Source organism: Pogona vitticeps, chromosome 1 (assembly GCF_051106095.1).
Source record: "Pogona vitticeps strain Pit_001003342236 chromosome 1, PviZW2.1, whole genome shotgun sequence".
NCBI classification, from domain to species: Eukaryota; Metazoa; Chordata; class Lepidosauria; order Squamata; family Agamidae; genus Pogona; species Pogona vitticeps.
In genome coordinates, this window is record NC_135783.1 from 302,820,093 (window position 1) to 302,842,890 (window position 22,798).

A 22,798-nucleotide genomic window follows, 5' to 3' on the forward strand; every position below is an offset into this window, starting at 1 on the left:
TGCAACTGTGTAGGTTGCCCAAGACCACGTAGGCTGGCCTTTCTCTTACAAAGCAGAGTGGGAAACTGAACTCCAAACCCCTGGCTCCACAGCCAATTGTTCTGGTTCCCTGAGCAATCCAGCCAGCAGTCCCAATATATAAACTCCTAAATAAAGGCCAAGTTATGACACTTGGGACAGAAATCAGATAATCATTCTCCCATGAACATGGGTAAATTTATCATTCTGCCAGACTGGAACATTCCAACCCGTCCTGTCTACTACTGTTATCTGCCTGTTGGCAGGAGGTGTACCTTTCTTCTTGATAATCTTGACCACTAACTGTATAAAACTGGCTCCTTGTAAATGGTAAACTGAGGCTGAGAAAAGGTGTCATATGCAAGACCACTTATGTCATGTCATGAAAAAATGAAGCAGGGACCTATCTATGAATAAACATCCAGGAGATTACACTGTTTTATCACTGGCAGATATCTACATGTGATACACCCATTACAATAGGATCATTTGTCATTGTTCAGTCATTGCCAGTGGTCTACCAAAGTATGAATTACTCCACAAACTGAGATAGGCTCAATGTACCTCTTTGTCTCTTCCACTTCCCTGTACAGAAACTTTTCCCAAATGCCTGGCTTCCCAAAGCAGATGAGGCTTCAATTCACTTATGAGGAAAAGGCATGAAAAAGGTCAACTGTTGCATTTGTGCAGAGTGTACTGTGTGGAAATGGGAAAAGTTACTTCGTTTTGGACCACAGGTGCCCCAAACACCATATAGTTTTGAAATTTTAAAAAAGTGTTCCTGTATATGGCGCTGTGACTGAAAAGTAGCTGATAAATCGAGCAGTTAATAAACACATTCTATAAAACTTCCTATAACCTTTTAAACTAAGTAGCCATAAGCACACCCTAACTTTCAAAATGTCATGGTTCTTCAAGTATTTCACAATCTTACAGCACCTCAAAGACTAATACATTTTATTGCCATTAACTTTCATAGCCTGCAAATCAGTTCTTCATATGCATTCGAAGAAGCAAATAAAACTTGATAGTCTTTAAGGTGCCCCAAGACTCCTTGTTGTTCTTACTGCATAAACTCAGCTCCTCTCTCAGAAATTTCTTCAGCTGCTTAAATTTCAGCAAAGCAGAAGTATAAGCAAAAGAAGGAAAAAATATGTAGCTGGATTTTGAGAACAGCACAATAAAGGCACCTTGCAAATATCAGTCTAAAAGCAAATATTTCCTACTTTGGCATTTGTCCCCTTGCCAACATTTTTCGGCCCAGGAAAGACAAAAAAACACACTGAGTCAAGGAAGAATAATGAGGGATACACTAAGACAGCAATGGTGAACCTATGGCACATGTGTCACAGGTGGCACGCAGAGTCCTCTCTGGAGGCACGTGAGCCGTAAGTCACCGGATCGCTACCCCCAACACACACACACCCCCGCAGCCAAACCTAAGGCGGTGGCTACAAGTGCAGTGCTGGTACCCCGACAGGTGGTGGGCCAGGATCCGGAGCAGCTGCCACTAGCGGCACATCCGGAGTGGAGTCTCGAGGCACCTCCGTGCCCAGGATTTCCCCTTCTGCTGTGACTCCCGGGCCCAAAAAGATTCACCGTTACTGCATTAAGATAGGGACCATGCAAGGCCTGGCTTAATCAAGAAGTTCATGAGGAGGCCAAGAGAAAGTCTAGGGGTCACCTGCATTGACAGGTTCCAGGAACAGTGAACTACGGTATTTTATTTTGGGAATCAACTAACAGCTTTTTTAAAAAAGCAAGAAGCAAAGAAACAAAGCAAAACCAAGAAAATGGGAGAAATGCACAATGTTCTTCTTTACATATAATTTAATATCTTTGCAATATTGTTATCACACACCTTATCCAGTTAGAGTCACCTTAGGGAAAATAATTAATCATTCTTCATTCCTCTAGTTTTATTCACAAAATCGACCAGCTTCAGCCTCCACTGAGATTCCCCGCAGCTGCCTTCCTTTTTCTAGAGATGATGAATGGCAGTTTTGCAGTGTTGAGAATGTTTGCCTGAGATGCTGCGGCAAACTTTCCCAAACCTATTTTCTTTCTCTCCCCCCCCCTTCTCATTCACACTCTTTTTCTTCTTACACTCGATGTGCTCACTTTTGCTTGCAGGAATGGTGATAGTTAGATGTCCGGTGTTCCTTCCGATCAAACTCATCATGGCTTTCTCTGTAAGTCAAACCAAGAATGCTGTCAGTGTTCAAGTCAAAGGTAATTTGGCCAGGCAATGTTTTGCATTTTTACCTCACTTTTACTACAGTGAGGCAAAGGTAGTATAGTAAGTGGCATAGAAACTGTCCCAAGGTCATCCAGTGAGTTTCGCACGTTAGTTCATAAACTGAACCAAGATCTCGCCAAACCCAAATACTCTACTACAATGTCATAGCAATAATATTCAGAACCAAACAATGGGGCCTTTGCAGGAGATATTGCCAAGGACCAATGATTTCTCCACTGATTTGAGATACAGAAACTCACAGATGTAGCTCATTCTCTTTTCATTACTGGAGCAAAAATTGTAGCCTGATGGGCTCAGCTGTTCTTCTGAAGAATACACAAATGCAAGAGTGGGTGGTACCTCTTATTGGACCACTAAAAATTTAAACAAGTTGCAAGCCTTCATGTATGAAATTCGCTTCCTCAGGCTAAGCACACCTCCTTCACGGATAGTATAGAAAAACTAGACAAAAATGCAAAAAATGATGTTACATGTGTGTGAGAGATGATCCAGATCTTCTTGAGGATGGAATTTTTACATCCCAGCTCTTGAGATGAAAAGGCTGCCAATTAACTTGTGAATGCCCCCCTCCCCAGTGTTTCACAGTAAGAAAAATGCTCGCACAGCTGAGGATTGTGAACTACAGAAAATAGTGGAAAGGAGATAATTCACTAGTCACTTGTTTTGCACATACTCAGTTTTAGTTCTGCTTCACATCAATTGTTGCCCCATTAAATGTTGCTGCAGGTCAACAGCATGTCAAGGAAAAAGGTTCCCCACCCCTGTTTTATTTGTGTGCCAGATTTTTATACTATTTAAATAAATTGTTATATTTTCTTAAAGAGTACACATGTTATGGGAAAAGTAGGCTCATTTATGTCTAAGAATCTTAGCCCCAGTTACTGTCTCACTGCCATGCAGAAAGAACAAAAAATGGCACCACATGGAAGGAGCTTCTCCAAAGAGTGGAAAAGTACTGTGAGTACACTTGGGTGTTCCATGAGCAATGGTGTGCAACCAATGTATCATTCACTTCCAGAAGCATTGCATGGGAGCAGCACCACCCACTTCATGGACACCAACCCCCTGGACGGTAGCTGAAGTCAAAGAAAAGTTCCTGCACACATTTCAAGCTCTTGCTGCTTCTGATCAAAAATAGTCTGGTAGTCCTGACATTTTAATTAGTTTTTAATTTTGCCTATATTTCATGGGTGTCCCTCATTTTGAATTGTTCAACACTCCGATATGTATAAAGAAAAAAAGGATAATGTCATGTGCATGTGTTTTATCATTATGTGTACTGGAAATGGCTTTAATTTCCTTGTATGGAAGTACAATGACAATAAAATAAATTCAAATCAATTCAATGAGTGGCATGTTAGGCTGAAGAGACTGCTTCAGACAGGTCCCATGCATCCATAAAGCTTGCCATGTGGGAACAACTGTGCTGGGGTGAGGTGGTAGAATGAACCACACACATGCCTGGGGTCCACGGAGGAAGGAATGGTAGGACAGAAACAAACAAAGAAAAAGAATTTGGTATCGAGGCATCTCGAGTCCTAGCATAAGGGTGGGGAATCCATGGCTCTTCAGATGCTGTTGAATAACAACTCTCATCATCTCTCATCAATATGCTAGCTAGGGCTGATGGGGGAACTTTTCCAACAACTTGGGGTGGCTTCCCCTAGATTTGCCTTAACAGAGGGCATTTCTGCTTATGACAGGAAAGGGGGATTTCCTGCCAGTTCCTCTTTCACCTTTCCAATACACTCACAGCCACAAAGAGTACACTGAGTGCTGATACAGTTGATCCCCAACCTTGTCAGGCACCTTACCAAGGAGTGCAGGAATCTGTGGGTGGAGAAAAAAAAGGTGTGGCCGAGAAGGCACTTCCTCCTTCCCATCTGAGTCACAGTGCAAGACTGGTGAACCTCTGGCTCTTGGGATGCTACCAGGCACTTTCCTCAGGGTGACCTTTGCTACTTGTGAACTATACCTCAGTTTTTATTTCCATTCTAGAGATGGGCAATTTGTTACTCTCCAGAGGTGGGTGGACTATAACTCCCATCATTCTTCACCAGTAGTTACGCTGGCTAGGTCTGTTGGGAACTGAAGTTCAAGAACACCTGAAGGGCCGCCAGTTGCCAGCCCTGTCCTGAACATAGGCAGGAAGAGTAAACAAAGAGTAAAAGGAAGCTGGCTGTTATGACACAAGGCTCTTGCCATTACCTGAAGCATCGCTGGCAGTAGAGGTCGTCATCACAGCCATGGCAGCGCAAGATGGCATCTTCATTGCATATGCAGCACCAGGGTAACTCTTCCTCGTCACTGTCTGATGTTTTCACAGGCAGGAGGGCATTTTTAGGGGCAGCTGAAATTTGGGCCTGATGGGGAAGGTGGAGAAATGCAACAAAATTATAAGGTGAATCATAGGATCAACAATTTACTTTGGCCTTTACTAGACAACAACAAAGTTTTTGCCGAATATGTCACAGCCTGAGATCCACAGATAGCATGGGTGTAGAAGTTGGGGGAACAGCCCATGTATTTGGGCTGGAGAGGAGGGTGTTTTGAGTTGCTTCTTCTGCACATAATCAGTTAATGTTTTTAAAAGCAAGAGTGTTGCAGAAACACTCACTCAAAACTGCCTGGTCATACCCAGATACCAACAAATGTTAAAGCTGTATGTTCTGCTATTCTGCGGATTACCTGTAACCCTCAGCAGAGAAAATGACAAAATGTCGTAATTGACTGATCCACAGTGAAAATTATCCTACCAGCGCACTCCACAAAAAGGAATTCTTCCTGATTTTCAGACCTGGATTGCCAAGTGAGGTTAATATGGCCTGAAAAACAGGTTCAAATTGTAGTTGCAAGTGCATTTGGGGAAGCAGAGCCTGTTCTAACATGTGTGTACCCCAAGACCATCTATCTACTTAGAAAGAAACATCAGACAGAAAGATCCTCACATGGCCCAAAACAGAGAATTCAATGGTATAATTTTAGAATGTGAATATTTGAAAAGGTTTTGGACTGTTCAGCAGGAAATCATTTGGTCCTCATGACATCCCAGTGTTTGTGTTCATCATCAGCACCTCTTGTTATTGAATATAATATATGTCTGAAAATTTTATGAAACTAACAGATGAGACCTGTGTTTGGACCATGCACGTTAACCATGACAATAACGGTCACCACAAATTCATTGTATAAATAAGAAAAAATCTGCTGCTACAAGGGGAGCAAAGTGGGATACTAATCAATCAATCAATCAATCAATCAATCAAAGGAAAACCTAATTTGCATTGAATTTACCTGATATTGCCTTAATACCTGTTCACATTGAACTCATATATCACATTTAGGATTTGGCCAGATGCTCACCTGACTCGATTTTTTGGCTGATTTCTGTTGTACAATTGTTGGTTGGGTAGACTGATCTGGGGAGATGTTGAAGCCACTTGCTTCATCCAGAGCTGCTTCTTCAGTAAGCTGATGGTACAGAATAGTGTGTGAAAGAAAGGCTTATTTTTTCATACCAAAGCTATACTCAGAGGCTTTCCATTTCTGAATCCTTTGATCAGTAAACACAAACCAGTTGCAATATTAAGCAAGGGAAAGAACCTGGCTTTTAATATACAACCAGATAATACTGCTGATGATAATAATCTTTATGAAGAAGAGGATGAACGCTTTGTGGAGGGATCTCTTAGTGAGATAAATATGGGTGTGCAATGGTAGGTTATGAAGCTATGTCCTCAAAATGAGTCCAGAAAGGCAGGCAGCCTTGCAGTCATACCAATAAGCCAGTACTAGCTGTCTTCATTTCTAAGTATTTATTTACTAATTAATTAATTAAATTTATACCCCATCCATCTAGACACAAGTTTACTCTAGGCGGCTAATGACCTTAAGACTTAGCATCAAAAGTACAGGTCTTTTTGATGCTCATGAGACATAACTGGCTGTTGGGGAACACAGACACCCCAGTACTGACTGCTATATGTAGGAAAGTTACATTCTCAAAAAAAAAACCCTCCAGTTTATTATTGTAGAATATTGTGATCCTGTATGCACAATACAAAATGCTAGGGAATGGCTCCTATATTGCTATCCAATATCATGCTTGTTTTGTTTGCAGGAAAAAGGATGACAAGGTTTGCATCGCAAAGAGCAGCCTCAGGGTTGACAACACCAACGGCAGCAATCAAGATAGTGATCTACAGCAGAGGTCGTCAACCCCCAGTCTGCGGCCTGCTGCTGGTCTGTGGCCTGAGCCGGACCGGGCTGCAAACACAGACCTCCTCCCCCCCTGCATGCACTCCCCTCCGCACAGCTGCTTTGCGCATGTGCCAGCGCCAGGATGAGCGCTCCCCCACCCCTTCACGCATGTGCCTGAGTGCCCAAGTGAAGTGGTGGGTGGCCGTGCGGGCGCAAAGGGGTGGGTGCTGGTAGGTGGGTATTACTCCACCGCTTTGCGCATGTGCCCAAGAGTGCACGCATCTGCTCGCACCTGCAGGGGGGGGCACCTTCCTCAGAGGTTCAGCTGGTCCGTGGTCCCAAAAAGGTTGGGGATCACTGGTCTACAGGGTGCACACTACCCATTCACACTCATCAAAAAACAGCCATGACCATTGTTTTGTTTGGGTGAGGAATTGTTGACAGATGAAAAAAAAGAGTTAGCTTCTCAGATTTTTCCTTGCTTGATGAATGTTAGTGACCACAAGAAGGTATCATCAGAGAAAAAAAGAATAATCTCATTCCTTCAAAGGACTGCGAGAAGCACCAGTGTGCTGGATCTGATACACAGTAACTTGTGTGAGCCATTCAATATCTCTGCCACCATAGCCAGCTAGTAGATAATAAAAGATCTGAGAAGAGCTGTTAATGATAAGACATTTTAAGGTCATTAACTCATACAGTCACCACACATCAGACATGACGTGATGCCAGGTAACATCTTTCGAGTTTTTTCCTTAAGTACGAGACAATTCTATAGTGACAAGAATGGTGGAATGGTTGAAACTATGACCGGATATAGGCACCAAAGCTCTGCTAACATTGAGTAAGGCTAACCTCAGCTACAAAGCAAAAACGCCAGTAATTTTACAACTTAAATGAGTGAGCTTCTGCATATTTGTTCTCTATTCTTTTTAAAAATGTTTTAAGTATCTTTACAGCCAGACACAGAATCTCTTTGTAAGAACTTTGTGTGTGTGTGTGTGTGTGTGTGTGTGAGTGTGAGTGTGAGTGTGTGTGAGTGTGTGTGAGTGTGAGAGAGAGAGAGAGAGAGAGAGAGAGAGAGAGAGAGAGAGAGAGATGGGGGGAGTAGAGGCACAGGCATTTGAGAACATGCTCAGGATATTACCATTACTACTGGCACCAGGTATTGAGACAAAAACAACATGATCAAGAAGGCAAAGAAAACTCCAGTTTCTGCCCACCTGTTTCAGAACTCTCTGAATGGCTTCTTCCTCATCCATTTCTTCATCGCTATCAGGCAGTTTGTAATCATTTAATGTAACTATGAGAAAGAGGGGGAAACTAATCATATGATGGCATCTATCAAGACAACCTCTCATGATCTTGCGTCTCTGCAAACAGGTGCAGGACTGCAGGGCACAGTTCAAGACAGTTGCCTTCTCTGGCCTGGATGCTCGTTCCAGGTGATAAACTGGATTGTGTTTTGACTCACAGTCCACCCTACTTGCTAATCCCTGAAAAGTCAAAGAATGGATAATAGACAGTTTGATAACGTGGGTCTTTGGACACCTCCACTGATCTGTCCAGAAGCCTAGTCAGAGAGCCAGCAGAGTGTAATGCTTCAACTGTTGGACTGGAGAACTCTTTGGACATTATACCATCTAGTAATGTAAAAAAGTAATGAAGGGAACATGCAAGCTCTGCCTCTCTCTGCTGTCACTTGTCACAAGTGGAAAGCAATGGTTTGAAGAGTTGTGCTTCTCCTATGTTTTCTTCTTGATTACTGTGAGGAGAGTAGTGACAGAGCAGGAAAGGCTAACACACTCCCCTCCCTCTGTGTTTAATATGACTGCAGCATTTGTAGGTTTGTAACTTGGAAAAGGCATGTTTCAATTCCCACTGAGTTATTAAACAGGGGTGGGGGATGATCATGAACCTGTCACCCTCAGGTTAGTTTACCTCATAGAGTTGCTGGGGATAATGAAGAGAAGAAAAGCCATATATGTTGCCTTGAGCTTATTGGAGGGAAAGGAGGATATACACATAAGAAACAAATGGTGTCTGTTCCTTGGCTATTTCTATAAGGCCTATACAGCCAATTCCACTTCCTTCCTCCTCACTTCCCCTAAGGTTTCCATCAAAGCTGCCTTGGTTTCCCATCAGCCTATCCATTATGCTTTCTTCTTAGTTCACTCGACTTATATCCAACTTGATCCCTCTTTGTGCTAGCGACTCACAAGGAATGCATTAATTTTCATGCCAGCTTCTGAAAGCCCAGAGGTACCTCAAAGGCTATCAGGGGTCATTTATCTTCTACTGCTGATGCAGACAAGGCCTACATCAGCTCTGAATTCCTGGCAGGTCACTCTGTCCATGAGCCTTTAACAGAGAATAGCCCATAATATTTTTGCTACCATGTTCTAAAAAAAAACTTCAGACACACAGACTTATGCAAAGTAAGGTTTAATTAAATGGAAATAGAACAGGCCAGACTGGATAAGTTTCCCCTGAAAACTGCACTGGTAACCCTATTGGTCAACACAGAAATACAGTTTGGAGTGATAAAAGATGGGACTGACTATCTATCTAATGTATATTTACAGCACAGACACTTTGCCTTGCCTCCTACAAGCTCAAGACCATGGGGTTGGTGTATGGTTGGCCAAGTCATAAACACAACTATATTGTCTAACAGTTGGGAATATTTAAAGGAATAATATGAATATCTGAAAGATGCCTGGGAGGAAGAAATAGGATTGGTTTAATTAAGACTAGGTTTGAAGGGGGCCTTAGCTTGCCTTTTCTAGGTCAGAAGATTTCTCCCTACTTAAAAGTCAGCCCTGGTAGGTTTGTGGCAACAGCCAGAACACTGTAATGATCAGGTGCAGGACTACCATTTTAATTTCCCCCCAAAACTCAGGGTGATACATTAACCTAACATAATGTAGTTTACAGGTGAAGGGGCTGAAAACATGTTCTTATTAGGTTATTTTAAGTCAAAGCAGCTCTAAGACAAACTCACTTGGTACTGGCCATAATGAAGTGGTGAATTAAAACATGGCTCAAGGTACCTGTTAATCGGGGCCCTGGCTGACAACCAAAGGTCCTCTCTGCTAATGTCAGGCCTGGAGGAAAGATACTGTATATCTAGAATTTGTCTTCCAGACCATTGAGGAAAAAAAAGGCTTTGTCTTCATGTCTTGCTTGTAAAAACAAAGAGTTCCTGTTACCAGTCATTTTTGTGTCACCCATATTAATTAATCTGCTCTGAAAAAGACCAAAACCACAGGCCAGGGAATAGTCACTTCCTTGAGAATTACGAGTTGTACATACTCCCACTAGTCAGCAAATAAAGGTTTATGTCTTCTAAGGAAATGAAGCAGGTATTTCTCAGCTTACTCTATAACTCAAAAATGTCACTTTTCTGTATTACTACTAATAAATTACATGCTATCAGTGTGATTCCCACTTATGGCAACCCCTTCCAGGATTTCCTAGGCATACAGAATGCAGAACTGGTTTATCACTGCCTTTTTCTGGGGACACTCCAAGATTCTGCACTTTGCCCACACAGCCTGGCTCTTCTCCAACAAGGCACAGTGGGGAATTGAACTCTTAACCTTGGTCTCTGCAGCTAGGTGCTCCAGCCTCCTGAGTTACTTTTGTCAAAAAAGGAGCTTTCTGAAGCTCTGGCTTGTTCCAGTGATTGTTACATACCTGTCTCAGGATCTTGGCCTTTCAGTGCTGCTAATCGTTTGGCCACTGATAGAATTTTCTCATCTCTGGTGTTCTCCTCCCTCAACACAGAAGCAGCCTCTGCCAGAAGTTTATTTTTCTCCTCCTCCAACTGTTTTGGATCAAGATCCATAACACCATCTGTACTGTCAGCTCGATTTAAGTCATTCAACACCTGCATTCTAACTTCTGGGAAAAAGAAAAGACATAGGGTTAATTTACACATGTGTTAGTCTATCCTCCATGGCTGTAAAACCACAGAACATTTAAGTACAGGATGCTGCAATACATATATATTTGCAGCTCACAATTTCACAGCAAATTGCTTTAGTCCAGAAAAAAACTGGCCTGAAAAAGCTTCCAAAAATAATTATTCTAATAGTTTTCCAAGTCAACAGCAGAAACCAGTTAATAGTTTCCATTGGCTAGTGGCTTTGACATCAATAAGGCTTCTGCCTTGTTCCCCAGAACAATTTTGTTATTAAAACAACTTCTGTCTTCTGGGGAAAATGAAGAACAAATGTATACACGGCTGACATTTATAAACTGGAGCAGTTCCCTTTAAAGAGAAAGGAAGGGTAGGGTGGGACTGACAACTAATCTATTTCTTGACTTCCTGGAATACACACCTACCATGCAAATTGTGAGGGCAATGTCACTTTGAATGACTGAATACATGTCTCCTGACTGCCCCATGGAAACTGCACACAAACCAAGGAATCCACTGTTATTCATCTTTTAAAATTGTATCTGTGTTCATTGTAGCAGTCTCTGTCTTTATACTAAGATGCTCTGAAGGATGAATCTCTTGATATATAGAAATTGGGAAAGTCAGATTTCTAGTGGGAATGATAAAAAAGGCAGATTGTGGAGTGCACTTTTTAAAGGTTTTATGGTAGTGAGGGGGTGTCACTGTACCAATTGTAACAGGAAAGTGTGTCAACAAAACATCAGTGAAATGCATCATAGACTTTGAGCAAAGCATTACACACCCCCATATTAGGGCCACTGAAGATCAAATTATGATAAGTACAAGAGCAAAAAGCATTATTTTCATCTAAAATTATTGCATCGTGACAAACACCTAGGAAAAAGTGATGTGTTCAAGTTAAATGATCGCAGAAATGTAGCTGAAATCCTGTCAGTGCAGTTCTGCACATGCAAGGCTGCTGATGTCATCTACTGTGTCCTTTTATCACCAATTAAAAGTTTCTGATCTTCTCCCTCAGGTTCTAAGACCCCCTAGGAACCAGGCCTAGATTAATTTTTGGACATTTTGGATGTTTGGGTAAATTTTGATTATTTCAGCCCCTTCAGAATGAAGAGATTCCCCAATGAGCCTCTGAACATGGGGTGGAGGGATCAAATACTTCTAGTTAGTGATAAAGATGATAGCTGATGACATCATTGGCCTTGAGCACAAAAAATGCACCAACAAGATTTATTTATTTATTTTTATTTATTGAACTTGTACCCCACACCATCTGGCAACCAGGCCACTCTGGGCGGCTAACAACAGTATAAGCAACAATATTAAAACACGATAAAAATAAATAAATTAATACAAGCCCAAATAGCGTAAATTTCAGTTACTGTGCATGTTGACCCATAATAGTAACACTCTTTGAGGGATGAAGTTCTGGGATATAATTGTGCCCATCTCACTATTAATAATGATTTGGAAGCAAAACAGGAACCTTGAGACGTAACTCCTGAGCCTCCACTTTCATCAATGGCAACCTCCTCAGCTATCTGGTTCAGCATGTCATCTGTCTGCTCCACTTGTGTCCTAGTATTAGAGAGCTGGTGTACCTAACAAGAGCAAAAGAAACACATAAAAGAGTAAGTGATACTTAAGTCACATGAAGGATTTCAGAGCTGCAAAATGGAGAAATGGAACAAGCCCAACTGTAACAATTGCCAAATAGCACTCAGTTTTTCTGGGTATGGCTGGCAAATACACCAGTGGTCAAAAACTGCAATGCAATGAAAAAAAATCCAAGACATGGCCAGAGGTCCACTTCCAGTTGTGATAATGGGCATTTTGAGATGTTAAAAAAAAAATACAGGGAACCAAGCGGGAACCCTCTGCCAATTTGACAAAATAAAACACAACAAAATCCCACCACAAACTGAAAAGTGCATAAGCTTTGATAGGCACGAGATGGAAGAAGAGGGAAAATATGCTATTTTTGTTTATTTTAAAAGAAAAGTTCACAGCACAAGAATCAGTGGCTAAACTGGAGGAATAATTCTTAGCTTGTAATGCTTAGTCTATTATGCCTTCTGTTCTCTTCATGTGCCAACCACAGAATAAAAAGTTGCTACCACTTTACCTCAGTTTCAAAGGGTATATTTGTCTCAACAGTTCTCATCTAAGGAATCCACTTCTTTATTTCCATTCTGTACATGAAAAAGATGTTCAGAAGGCTATGGACATTTTCACTTAAAGAAAATATACAGTTGAGCAGACGGATATGAGAAAGAGACTGAAAATTCTTCAAAATTTTTCAGCAGTAAGCAAAGTCGGTGTTTGGCCTAGTACTTACTCCTAAAAACCGTTAGCTGGTATAGCTAGTGGCTATAGTGGCTGGGGTGGATGAACATTGTAATTTAAAAAGTAAAGCTTCTAAGTTCTATCTCTGATAAGGATATATAAAAAGAGATTAAAATATACTCTTACTGGCTGGGGAGCTGAGGAGGGAAGTGTTCTGCCCTGCAAGACTGCCAGGCGGTCTTCCATCTCTTGAGCTGACGGAATGGGTCTTGCTGGGTCATTTTTCAGTGCTGCCAGACGAGACTCTATCTCAGCCTGAGAAGGTATGGCTTCTGTTCAATAAAGAGCCAATTTGTTTATTAACAGCTGCAAAAAGTCTTTCACAGCTTCATGCCAGGTGTGAGTAACTTCCAGAGATCAGGTCTATCCTTGAATCTTGAAAAGCTGCAGCTGATCTGGCACTCTATGCCTCAAAATAGTTTTTACAAAAGCTTTTTTTTAATTGAAAAAAAAACATCCCTTACCCTCCCCTCTCATAGTACCTAACAGTCAAGTGTGAGATAAACAACTAATAAAAAGTCCAGTATGAATGTAAACAAAAGAAATAAATAAAAGATTAATGAAATAATTGGTTTGTATCACCCAAATCATTTTAATGATTACAATGTCCCAACAAAACTCCCACTGTGACAAATCATATACACTCCCTTAATGTACACCACTCATTTAAAGCTAACATTAGACTGTCTTAACCTGATGCTCTCTGGATGTGTTGGCCTACAATTCCTCTTACAGCTAGGGTAGGTCCAAGCATGTGCTGAACCACCATGAGATTTCATAGGCCAATGTATCTGGAGAACAACAGGCAGGGGAGGCTGTTTTAAACAGAAGTATATACAGATCATCAAGAGCTTCCAAACCCATGTTTAGGGAATCCAAGACATTTTGGACAGATCATTTGGGCAAACAAATAGTTAATTTATATAGCCCATGATTTTGCTGCACTGATTTTCCATGCTATTCGAAGCACAAATAGAAAGCCCAAAGCTGAAGATGGCATCTCCTCAATACTTGTATGTAGGAGTTCAATTTTTAAACTCTGTTTTAGCCTTGCACCTGAAGCAAACCTCCATTGGGGATGGGGTGGGCTAAACGTACTGGGCCTTGTTTCTTTCTTGAGCCTCTCCAGTCTCTCAGCTAGAAGCCGATCCTCTCTGGATAAGCCTTGATATCTAGAATCTGTCTGGCTTTGGGATTTCGCCAGGCCCTTCTGAAGGATATGGGGCTGGTTCTGCTTAGCCTCAAGAGCTGCTACACGCCTGTAAAACAAGGATGCAAGAGGAGTTACAAGCATAATGTAAAACCAAATTTCCTTCAGAAATGGCAAAACATACTTTTTTGGGAACTGTAGCTCCCCCCTCCCCAAATTGCACCATCAATGGTTTATACACATGCACACCTCGTGTGGCATCAACAAATGGCGTCCACACATAAGTCATGACAGATCAAACATCAGAAATAAAGTTTTCAACTCGCATCTCCTGGAGGTAGGTTTGTGAAGTTTCATTCTCACATTCAGGAGTCATAAGCAGTCCAGTAATATATATAAGTATATGTACATTGGCTTTAAGTGAAAAATAATTTAGATGTGACTTACACCATGACACATTCAAAAATATCTTTTTGTTGCCACATGAGTATGTGTCTGCAAATAAGAGAATGTCACTGACAGCCCAAGTAGTCTTGCTCCAATTCAGAACAAAGGTAATTTCTGTACAGAATGTACAGAACACATGCACACTTATTTTGCTACATTTATCAAGGATATGGAATGAGGCCAGGTAAACAGTTATCAGGACTTACTTTTTATAGTTCTCTGGTGGAGACCATTTTCCTGCATTTGATTTAGACGATCCACTGAAAACCAGAATGGGAGACATGTTGAGTGTAGAATATAACAGACTGAGGTCAGATCTTTATGATGGCAAAACATGGCTTCAGCCCAGAGTCCCATCTTACTTTTGATCCTACAGAAGTCCTAGGCATGCCAAGCACCCTATTCTGAACTCCAGATACAGAAGCCTAGTTGGACCAGCTTCTGTTTCACTACTGCTGATGGAACAACATCCTCCACCACACCTGAAGGCAAAGGCATTCAACAGGGGCACAGTACATACACAGCTCTATCCTCTACCATCTCACTGCCACTCCTTGCTTTCCCGCTTCTCCTGCCTGAGATAGTCATCTCCTTTGCCTCATGGTAGGCCTGAACACAACAGTGACAATGAGCCCACATTTCCAAAACAACAGGTGAAGTGGTAAACCAGTTTTTGGCCATACCAATGATGTAAACTGCCTTGGGTCCTTTTAAGGAAAAAGACAGGTTTAAAACCAACCACCAAACCAAACAAACAAACAATCCAAACAACTCAAACCAAACAAACTAACAAACATCAGCCTTCAGCTTGCCAATATAGGGTTGCTTGACTGAAACAGCCCTGGCAGAAAAATAAAGAAGCCTCCCAGCCGGTCCTTACACTCAAAAAACTAGCTGTCAAGGAAGGAGTTTTAAAAAGTTATTTTCTGAACTTTTGAATGTTATCAACTCCCAAAATCTAAGTCAGCATGCTCATTGCCAATGTTACCTGAGGATTTCTGAAACTTTTTGTCCAAGTTTTCAAAATGAATGGATTTAACTTAATGTTCACGGTGACTGGACAAGCCTCTATGTACTGGGATTTTTCTTTTTTTAAGGAGAAGGATTTTCATATGCAGACTATATTGGTATTTCTGTTTGTTTATTAAAAACAGAGCTTACAATCAGATCACAATTTAGAAAATGGAAGCATAATCACTGGCAGAATTCTACTGGTGTTTAAGTAAGCTTTTCATGACCTGCTGTAGCTAATTGTAGCTAACTGATGAGGTGCTGAGATGCATCTTGAATGCACAATTAGGTATGTGACTGGCACAATGCCGAGACATGCTCCAGCACCTCATCAATCATTTATAATTAGTCTTAGCAAGTTATGCAAATCTTGTACAAACGACAATAGGATTCCAACTATCATTTCAAAATATAAGGTTCATTCATATATACACCTACTTTTCACTCAGTTCCACTGAATTTAATGGTATGTCTGTATAGACATAATATGCCATGAAATGCAATGTATAAATAAACTTTCAACTTAATTTTAATGCCAAGAAATTGTCACAAATTTTATAGTTAAAAAAATGACTGAAATAGCTCAAAAGGCAGGGAAAGAGAGATCCCATAGACTGTTCTACCTGGGATTATCACCAAGGTAACAGGTTAAAAAAAGAAGTCATGAGCTACGGTTCCTGCCACATTTCCTAGGCCTTTGAAGGCCCCCAGCAGCCACTGATAGTATTGGAAAAGCAAGGTAGAGGAGCAGGCCTGAAGGGATTAGGCTTGCCCCATTACCTGGGATTCCTAAAACCTGCTACAAATTGCACTTATAATTCATTCATTATATAGTGGTGCCTCGCATTACGATGTTAATTCGTTCCAGCGAAATCGCTGTAGAACGAAAACATCATAAAGCAATTTTTAAAAGCCCATAGAAACGCATTAAAACCCAATTAATGCGTTCCTATGGGCTTGAAACTCTCCGTCCAGTGAAGATCCTCCATAGCGCGGCCATTTTCACTGCCTGCGCAGCGAGGAATCCGTCCCAGAAAACAGCGGGCGGCTATTTTTTTTACCCGGTGGCCATTTTGAAACCGCCGATCAGATGTAGGAAAATCGTTGTTTTGCAATGATTGGTTAGCGAAGCAGGGAACCGATCATCGCAAAGCGAAAAAAAACCATAGGAAACATCATTTTGTGATCGCTTTTGCGATCGCAAAAACTTCATCGTGATGCAATTTCGTCGTAAAGCGAAGCGCTCATCTTGCGAGGCACCACTGTATCAGCCTTCCTCACACTGGTGGTTCCCTCATCTGTGAACATTAGCCTTCTTAGCCGAACCTGATGGAATTTGTACTCCACCTGAAGGTTACTACCTTGGGGATAGCTGATTTCTGTTTCATGTTGTTCTTGACAACAATCCAGAGGAGCTGATCGTTACAATTTTCAGAGGGCCGGCACAACAACAAAAATGAGGTCTTGTGCCCCCCATAAAGACTAATTAGTTTGTTTGCCTTTGTGGGCAATAGTTCATGGAAGTTTATGCTAAATAAAAGTTGTTAGTCATTAAACTTTCACATGGCTCCTTGTTATTTTTGTTATTTTCAAAAAGGAGTCCAGAGTTATACAGTCACATGAAAAAGAATTCTACGGTTTTACATATCAGGACATTATAAAAATTATATTTATTTTTGTTAAATAAATCACAACACAGTGCAATATGTCATGTACTATTGTTCATCTGAGGCTGCCATTTACCTAATATTCAGATCTGCTGATGATTTTTATTCCTGATATGTAAAACTATAGAGTTAAAATATGGTGTACTTTCTCTTTCATATGACTGTAAATCTACTGGATCCCCCTGATTTTGGTAAATTAATACCACCCTAAGATTGATAAATGTTGGCAGCACTCACACCTGAGCCCTTGGAGCATAAATGATAGGTTTTGCCTCAGTAGCACTTGGTTCTCGCTACTTGAAAGATCCCTGCAACAGGTACAGTGACCAAGAGCCGCCCAGAACTGAAAGAGTTCCCTTTTGGACTGAAACTTCCTGAAAGTCCAGCCGGTGAGCCCACTGGCTCTGCTATCTGAGGATTCTAGTACATGTAATTTTTTGTGACTGCCAATTTTCTAAGTTGTTGTGAGGCAACTACATATCTTTCCACAAACTACTAGACAGAAAAAGTAGCAGTTCACCAAAGGCTATTTTATGTGATGTAACAAAAGGAAAACCGAGGACACATCACCCAGAATGGTAGCTCTGGTCTTACCTTGTCAAATCCCCATGGCATTGCTTGCAAACTTTTTGCTGAGTGTTTCCACAACGGGGAACAATGGCACTGAATCCCAGGCAGCCTGAACAAAATAATCGGCCACAATTCTTGCATCCACACTGAGAGAGGAATGGAAATTAAAGGGAAAACAAGCCAGCCTTATTACAGTATTATAATATCTGGCTGATGCAGTCTTGAGAAGTTTACCCCTTCCTGGACAGCATCTCCAAAGGAGATAATTTTACATCAAAACACATCAAGAGTGTAGAGGAGTTTTTTAATTGCTTTCAAATCTTATGAAGTGAATAATATCCTGTATGTCCATGAATAGAGATATTATTTACTATGTCTTCATTTCCTTCATTACTATAGGTACTCATTAAAAGGATAACATGAATAACTCACATATCCAGGAAGAAATCTGTAGCAGTAGACTAAATTTTGTTGAGGAAATCTGTACCTAAAATTATGCATCATAACTTTGATCATTCCACATGTTCTGTGGCCACCAAACTTGTTGCCCCATCAAGAGTTAACAAGGTCCAGTAGCCAATACTATCTAATTATTTAACATACTTGCGTTATTCAGATATTATTCCAAACACATGTTCACCTCATTCACAGATTATAGTTCAGATATACACTACACAGGGTACATTACTGTGAAATAAGTACCATTGTATTTAACAAGACCCACTCTTAATCAATTAAACATGATTTCAGATACTGGATACTTTGAAGTCTCTCATTCTATGGTGTCAAAAATGAATCCAGTTTTAAAATTTCCCCCTAAAACTATTACAGCACAGCAGAATTTATATTTTCTTCAAAAAAGTATACGAAAGCTCCAAATACAACAGAGCAGGGCTAGACAACCTATGGCTCTCCACAGCCTGTTGGAATGAAACTCCTATCAGGCTGAACTAGCATAGCCAAGGGTGAGGATGATGGGATCTGCAATCTAGCAATAAAAGGAGGTTCACAAGGTGCAGCACATTGGGAAAGTTATGTCTATATAATCATCACGTTAGTGTGTTTACACACACATGCTTAAAATTAGACAACTGATTTTCAGCATCAGAAATACACGGATGTCCTGATTCAGCAGAAGCTTAGATTCAATTGCCCCGGCGTCTCTTCCTGCTCTGCAATTCTATAACAGTGAAGACAATTTCACTGACACACTTTCTAACACATCCTTACAGGGAAACAAATTAAGCTTCTTCATCTGTGTAATGCAGACAGATGACATAGGATGACATGTCAGCACTGGATGATCTAAACCAGTTCATTTGAAATGTGTAATCCATAATAACACATTGACTTTCTTGCATCAGTGCTTCACATTCCTATCTCACACAACTCCAAAAAGAAATTTAAAAATCAAACAGGATTTTAATACCACTTCACCATCAAAACATCACCTATGCAATCCCATCAAAGGAAATAGCATCGTCCAGCAGACTTTTGCTTTAAAGAAAGCAACTTCAAGTCAACTTCAAGACACCAATAAACCATTATTATTACAGTTACACAAAATAAATAATTGAGGCTGGAAGGCAGTTACTTGTCCATGATCCTCTCAGTCTAGTAAATATATGGTAGGATGGGGTAAGGATTATTAAATATAACCCTTATCAAAATAATTGAAATTTATAAGATATTTGAAACGACACTAATGACATACAAAAAAAGCTTCTGCTGGACCATTTTGGAAGAAAATTCCAAGCTCCATCTCTGGACAGCAAATAATTCAAGCACTCCTCAAGTCAAAGCTAATTTCATACCCACTTTGCTAACATAGAGATTAATGAAGGATAACTTGCCTGTTTCTTGAAGACAGTAAACTTTGATGCACAGCCATAACATCTGCTGTCCATCGTTTCAGATGAGGTGGCACATTCAGCTTTCACAAAAAGCACAGATGGAGACACATAACTATTTTGTCTGTATGCAGCTATCCCAATTTTCTCTCTTTCAAAAGAAAACAGTAAAACAAGATGGACAATGAAAGCAATGTTATGAAATGAAAGCAATGGGCAAATAAAACAAAGGTCTTGCTGTGACAGCTAGATTGTGGCACTCATTCGGCTAGAGAAAAAGTCAAGATCCAGCCTGTGCTTAATCTGAATGAAAGCATTTGTGATGGCTATTGGTTTAGGTTGCAATCATGTATCTGCCTATCTAGGAAAAAACACCACTGAAAAACAGGGTGATACATCTAACTGAACATGCTTAGGATTGCACTCTACAATCTTTTCAAAGTTTATTATTAAAGAATCAAATAAGAAACATTTTCTTGCCCTTGCACGATACTCAAAATCTCATGCCAGAAGCAGTTGTTGCACTCTGTCTAACTGTACGGTTGGCGTAAATTTTAAGTCACAGGCAAAACTCACCTTCTGTTTCACCTGGAAACACTACCCCCCAGGTCTGTGAGCAATGAGTTAATCCATTATGTTTTATCATAACCATGTGTGACAAATGCAACTACCAACAATGCACAGAATACAAGGAAATATGAGACTGGAAATGAACTTTTTTTAAAAAAAGTGGGTGGTACACATGATTTTTCCAGGTCACTAGCACATCATCCTGTCTTTCCAAAGTTCCAAAAAGCAGCATCCTGAAGACAAAGACCTTCCTTTTGAAACAAAAACTTTTCTATGCAAACCCAACAAAGGACCACAGTACAGTGCATCTATCAGAGCTTTTTCTTCAAAACTGAAACCTCTCAGCTGACCCATAGACTAGTCAATAAAGCATTTGGAGATTTTAAACTTGGAATTCCCATCTCTAAAATCCCTTACTGACTGTATTCCCAATAGCAGAGAACTGGGAGTTTTTAAAAAAATCAACTGGGATTGTAACCAATAGTACATCCAACCATTACCTCCAACCATTGCCTGCCACCCAGTGTGGTACGGTGAAGAGAGGGATGCCCTATGACGCAGGAGACCTGTATTGGCATCCCTGTTCAGCCATGGAAACTCACTGGTGGTGGTGGTGTTTGGAACTGGTAAAACTACTCCTTAAATATTTAACTTGCCTTCAAAAGCTTATTAGGATCGCTATGTCAATTCTGACTTGATAGCACATCTCACACACATATATATCTATGGCTGAAATCCAGTTAGAAGTCAGAAACTAGAGTAGGCCCATTGAAACAGTGGGGACTTGATAAATCAACTCCTCCACAACTTCAATTGATTCAATGGGCCTATCCTAGTTAAGACTGACTACTCAATTTTAGCCAATAACTACATCTATATCTACAGGTATATACCAGTAAGTATGGCTAAAAAGCAGAAGTATTTAAGCAACGTTTTGGTTTCCACCTTCTTCAGTTACTCTGGTGAAACCCAGAGTACTCCAAAGCAGATGAACGATGCTGTGTGTTATCCTCCGACTTCAGACCATGAGATGTAAAGATAATGAGTATGTAAATCCAGTTTTTCCTCTTTTCTAATTTGCTTGGATTTGGTGGTATTCTTATTCCAACCAAAGAAAAGTCAGATATACCATGATGTTCAGAGCCAGTGTTTGGATATTGGTTGTCCCAATTTCTTAGTCAAGGAAATACAGTAGTGAACTAAGCAGAACCTCAATCAAGTTTTTTTTCTGGATCTGTCTGAGCAATGCAGTTAATCCTAAAACGTGTATTTATAAAAGCGACTAGCAAACAGAAGTATTTAAGCAAAATGCTTTCCCCGTCCTCTAGGCTCGCTAACAGCCATCTGGTTGCTTTTGTAAAAGCAACTGAAGATACTTAAATATTTCTCTCTCTCTCTCTCTCTCTCTCTCTCACACACTGGGTATGTGAATAAAATTACAGATGGAAATTTTATTTTTCTCCTTCTGCCTTTCTCTTTCTGGCGCTTCAATTATTTTCCTTTCCTCCCCAGCCCTTACGCTCTTCCTCAGAAGAACTGAGCAGACCTTGACAATGATGGTGCAATAAGGCCAGCTGATCAACTCACCTTTGGAGTGTCACCCTGCGGAGGTAGGACCCAGTGGCGGAATGAATACACACTTGGACGCGACTTCTGCCTTACCTCAGAGGAACAGGAACAAAACACAGCAACACGCCTCGACCGTTCCCAAAGACCGCAGGCTGGGAATTCAGCCCCTGATTGCGTACACACGACCTCTCCGGGCATCGGAGATGTATAAAGGAGTCAGCATGCTACACCCAAAGCTCAATGGAAGAATATACCTTCCCTCTCTAGCACAACGACCGGGAAAACGCCAGCACAAGACAAGCTTCTGATGCTATCTATACATGGACCCAACTCGGCTGGCAAATGAAACTTTTCCGCAAGTGTTTTAAATAATAACACGCCCTGTAGCGCTGCTGTCACCGGAGTTATACTTACATCGCACTCAAAATCCCTCTTCTGAACGAAGAAGAGACGGAAAAACTACGTTTCCCAAGAACCAAAGGAGACTTCCGCCTCCCACAGTCCCTTGCGCGGGGATCTTGAGATTTTTATTTCCCCAACCAGTCACGGAGGCTCTCAGCTGTCAGGGCTTGTGGGAATTGTAGTTCTTCGGAGGCAATTCTCCTGGGTGTCGCCAGGGGAAATTCGAAGTAGAAAGACTACGTTTCCCAGCAGCGACGTTGGCGGAGAGGTAGACTGCTTTGGCGGGGGTGGGGAGAAAAGCTTGGACGGGTCAATCTTCGGCCCAGAGCGAAAGTGTTAGCGGTTTGGCCTGAGGAAAGGGGAAAAAGTGAGAAGGCGAAATGGCGGTTGGTAAAGAACTGCTGGAGCTGGACTTGTACGCGCTGCTTGGAGTCGGCGAGAAAGCGTCGGATAAAGAGGTCAGGACCCGAGGAAGGCCCCGGGCAGAGGGGAGGAAGTGAAAGGCCATCCTGGCTCTGCTTCTCGGAGGGGAGAGGCGGCAGCGCGAAGAACCGGGGGCGCCGGTTGAGGCGGCTGCAGGGTCTCGGCGCCTTGGTTGTGCTCCGGGCCTGCAGTTCCCCCGTTCTCTTTTTAGCCAGAATAGTCGCGGGTGGTTAAGGATAGGAATTGCAATGCAGCAGCGTTAGGACGGCCGCCACCAATACATCGCTCCTTTCTTAAACTTTTTTTTTTTTTTAATCAAACTCTTGGTACAGCATACGGCTTTCCATAAGCGTACACGATGGGCGTCCTTCAGATTGCAGAGTTTAA

General features: G+C 41.3%; 2 protein-coding genes across 8 annotated transcripts in view; one reads left to right on the plus strand and one right to left on the minus strand.

Annotated features, from left to right (window-relative positions):
* Positions 1-1,830: 1,830 nt before the first annotated feature.
* On the minus strand, positions 1,831-22,105 carry ZFYVE19 (zinc finger FYVE-type containing 19). Of its 6 annotated transcripts, none has more exons than XM_020795727.3 (12): positions 22,001-22,098; positions 19,451-19,598; positions 17,622-17,743; positions 14,556-14,609; positions 13,851-14,011; positions 12,879-13,024; positions 11,893-12,007; positions 10,178-10,384; positions 7,702-7,781; positions 5,642-5,749; positions 4,487-4,641; positions 1,831-2,208 (listed from the first exon to the last, which is right to left on the minus strand). In XM_020795727.3, exons 2-12 carry the CDS (start codon positions 19,502-19,504, stop codon positions 2,136-2,138), a joined length of 1,275 nt encoding a protein of 424 aa, XP_020651386.2. In that variant the 5' UTR covers positions 19,505-19,598; positions 22,001-22,098; the 3' UTR covers positions 1,831-2,135. The 6 variants fall into 6 exon arrangements, with proteins under 6 accessions (XP_020651386.2, XP_078247622.1, XP_020651387.2 ...); XM_078391496.1 differs by having other exon boundaries at positions 13,809-14,011; positions 22,001-22,086; XM_020795728.3 differs by lacking the exon at positions 22,001-22,098 and adding an exon at positions 21,605-21,785.
* Positions 22,106-22,143: 38 nt separating this feature from the next.
* The window catches only part of DNAJC17 (DnaJ heat shock protein family (Hsp40) member C17), a 31,584-nt gene continuing 30,929 nt past the window's right edge, over positions 22,144-22,798 (plus strand). For both annotated transcript variants that reach the window (XM_020795731.3, XM_020795732.3), the window contains exon 1: positions 22,144-22,446. In XM_020795731.3, coding sequence (XP_020651390.1) covers positions 22,369-22,446 — 78 coding nt within the window. In that variant the 5' untranslated portion in view covers positions 22,144-22,368. The remainder of the gene's footprint in view (positions 22,447-22,798) is intronic.